Source organism: Olea europaea, unplaced genomic scaffold, assembly GCF_002742605.1.
Source record: "Olea europaea var. sylvestris unplaced genomic scaffold, O_europaea_v1 scaffold1337, whole genome shotgun sequence".
NCBI classification, from domain to species: Eukaryota; Viridiplantae; Streptophyta; class Magnoliopsida; order Lamiales; family Oleaceae; genus Olea; species Olea europaea.
In genome coordinates this window covers 146,764-149,556 of record NW_019230856.1, presented here as the reverse complement: position 1 = coordinate 149,556, position 2,793 = coordinate 146,764, and the positions used below count along the sequence as shown (strand labels likewise).

At 32.6% G+C, this 2,793-nt stretch overlaps 1 protein-coding gene across 1 annotated transcript; it reads left to right on the top strand.

Moving 5' to 3' along the window:
* Positions 1-512: 512 nt before the first annotated feature.
* On the top strand, positions 513-2,137 carry LOC111375094 (ABC transporter B family member 15-like). Its single transcript, XM_022997881.1, has 2 exons — positions 513-823; positions 1,520-2,137. Exons 1-2 carry the CDS (start codon positions 605-607, stop codon positions 1,559-1,561), a joined length of 261 nt encoding a protein of 86 aa, XP_022853649.1. The 5' UTR covers positions 513-604; the 3' UTR covers positions 1,562-2,137.
* The last annotated feature ends 656 nt before the right edge of the window (positions 2,138-2,793 follow it).

Here is a 2,793-nt window from a genome sequence, read left to right as displayed (position 1 = left end):
CTCATCAAATCCTCGAACAAATTGGTACCACCAAATATTATCCTTACCTCACTTATAAAATATTTTAGAATAATTTTAATTGAATTGGTTAAATATATATGTGACTAATTTGATGATTAAATATATTTATAAATAAGTACACGTCCCGACTAGGATTTAAAGTTAATATATTTAATCAAGCAATCATTATTGTAATAACAAGAAATTTGAGTGACTAATTCCAGTCATATTTGTGTGCTTTACCTATTGCGGTTGTCAACTTCATGAATTTATTATATATTGGCTATGAGACAAACCTTTAACTTTGCAGAAGCGTGATCTTTTTCTTGACTATAAAAATTTGGTGGTTATCAATAAAAGTTATGTTCTTTAATACTTTCGTTCCATTCTTGACTCATTGTGCTTTCATGTGTAATAATGTATTGGTAGTGAAAACTTTTCTCTATATATACCCATAGAGCGAATTCATTTCAAAACTGTGAGTATCTCTCCATTGCAAAAGATAGAGATACTGGAAATTCTCCTTGAAACTTTCTTCTTCTTCTTCTTTCCAAAAGTTGGTAACGAAGAACTTGAATTTAAGTCACAGTAAGAAAATAAGAAAATGAAATTAAAAACGATAATGAAGAAGAATAGTTCTATTAGGTCAATTTTCATTCATGCAGATGGTTTTGATATTTTCTTGATGATTATGGGATTCTTGGGAGCAGCTGGTGATGGAATTTCGATTACGTTAATGATGTATATCACCGCAAAGCTGATGAACAATTTTGGTGCTGAGAATGCCTCAATCGTTAACTATTTCACGGAAGTCGTCAATCAGGTCTCTCTCCCTCTCTTCTTTTCTGCAGTTTTACTGTATTTGTTTCGGTAAATTAGAATAACCATTCTATATAAAATCATTCTATCAACAAGCATTTAATATTAGATTCTACTTTTGTTTGATCCACTGAATTTGCAAAACCGTTTCTGATTTAAGTACCATGAACTTGTTCTATTACATCACTGTCATGCCTCATCCTTCCTTTTCGTCAAATCAATGCAAATCCCCCACTTCTCTAAAAATCAGAAGGTACAGCCACAACATTTCAACTATTCAATATGAAGAAAAATACCTTTAAACTAGTTGACTGGTTAAACCGAAACCTGAGCCCATTTGTGTATAATTACATTCACAGTCTAAATGTTGAAGGCTAGATTTATGAATGCATTGGTCTATTTCTTAACAATTTAAGATTCTGATAAAATGGTTAATAACTATCCAAAAAAATACAACTTTTGAATTATATATAAAATCATAAGAAAGTAGAGAAACATTACTCATAATCAAAATGTTCATATAGTAAAATATAATCAAAATTCAAGAAGACGGTGGGTTGTAATTGAAAATTCAAATTTTGGATTGAAAATGGAAATTCAAAAATCCAAAAATTTGGCAGTGTATGTAAATCCACACACAATAACAGCTTCAACATACCCATGTAAATCATGTATCACACTCACCTAATTTTGGCTGCAGATTTCGCTGGAGAAGACGGTGGTTGGCCGGTGGCGGGTTTGAATGACGAAAAAACACTGAACGACTTGAGGAAAAAAATGACCGAACGCCTTCGAGGAGATGGATGAAGATGGGATGGAGAGATGGCGGAGACGCTGGCCTTCGATTCGCCTTTGTTTCGCCGTCGATCGCTTAAGGGTTCATTTGGGATTGGGGAGATACGAATGGAAATTGCAAAATTGGGCTGGGTTGCTAGGTTGCCTTAAGCGTTGTTCAAGAATAACCATTCTGCAGAGAAGAAGAGAGGGAGAGACCTGATTGACGACTTCCGTGAAATAGTTAACGATTGAGGCATTCTCAGCACCAAAATTGTTCATCAGCTTTGCGGTGATATACTTCATTAACAGAATCGAAATTCCATCACCAGCTGCTCCCAAGAATCCCATAATCATCAAGAAAATATCAAAACCATCTGCATGAATGAAAATTGACCTAATTGAACTATTCTTCTTCATTATCGTTTTTAATTTCATTTTCTTATTTTCTTAGTGTGACTTAAATTCAAGTTCTTCGTTACCAACTTTTGGAAAAAAGAAGAAGAAGAAGAAAGCTTCAAGGAGAATTTCCAGTATCTTTATCTTTTGCTATGGAGAGATACTCGCAGTTTTGAAATGAATTCGCTGTATGGGTTTATATAAGGAAAAGTTTTCACTACCAATACATTACACATTGTTGGAATTAATTGAATTTAATTGGGTTAAAACATTAAATATAATATTTAATGTTGTGGGCCATTGCAATTAATTTGGATTTAAAACATTAAATGTAATATTTAATGATGTGGGTCATTACAAATAATTTGGGTGAATTGAAAAAGTCTCCAATATAGGCCCATATGTTGATAAACACATTTTAAGTGTTTTATATATGGAAATGAATTTCACATTGAAAGTTTACAAGAAAATAGTCTTGTTTATATAGTGGGTTGTGTGAATAATATATAATTTAATAAGTTATCTACCACTTGGCTAACTTTAGTTGACAGTTCAAAACGTTGCGTTCACTGATTAGCTAAGTGAGTTCGATAGATTCTTACTAAAGAAGGTTCAAAGCGAAAGCTACCTATCTTGATTCGTTATCTTTTAGATAGTACTCTTCTTCCGTCTTCCTTGATTTGAGTCGACTTCTTCCATTCATGTGGGAGATTGTTGGAGTTAATTGAATTTAATTGGGTTAAAACATTAAATGTAATATTTAATGATGTGGGTCATTACAATTAATTTGGGTGAATTGGA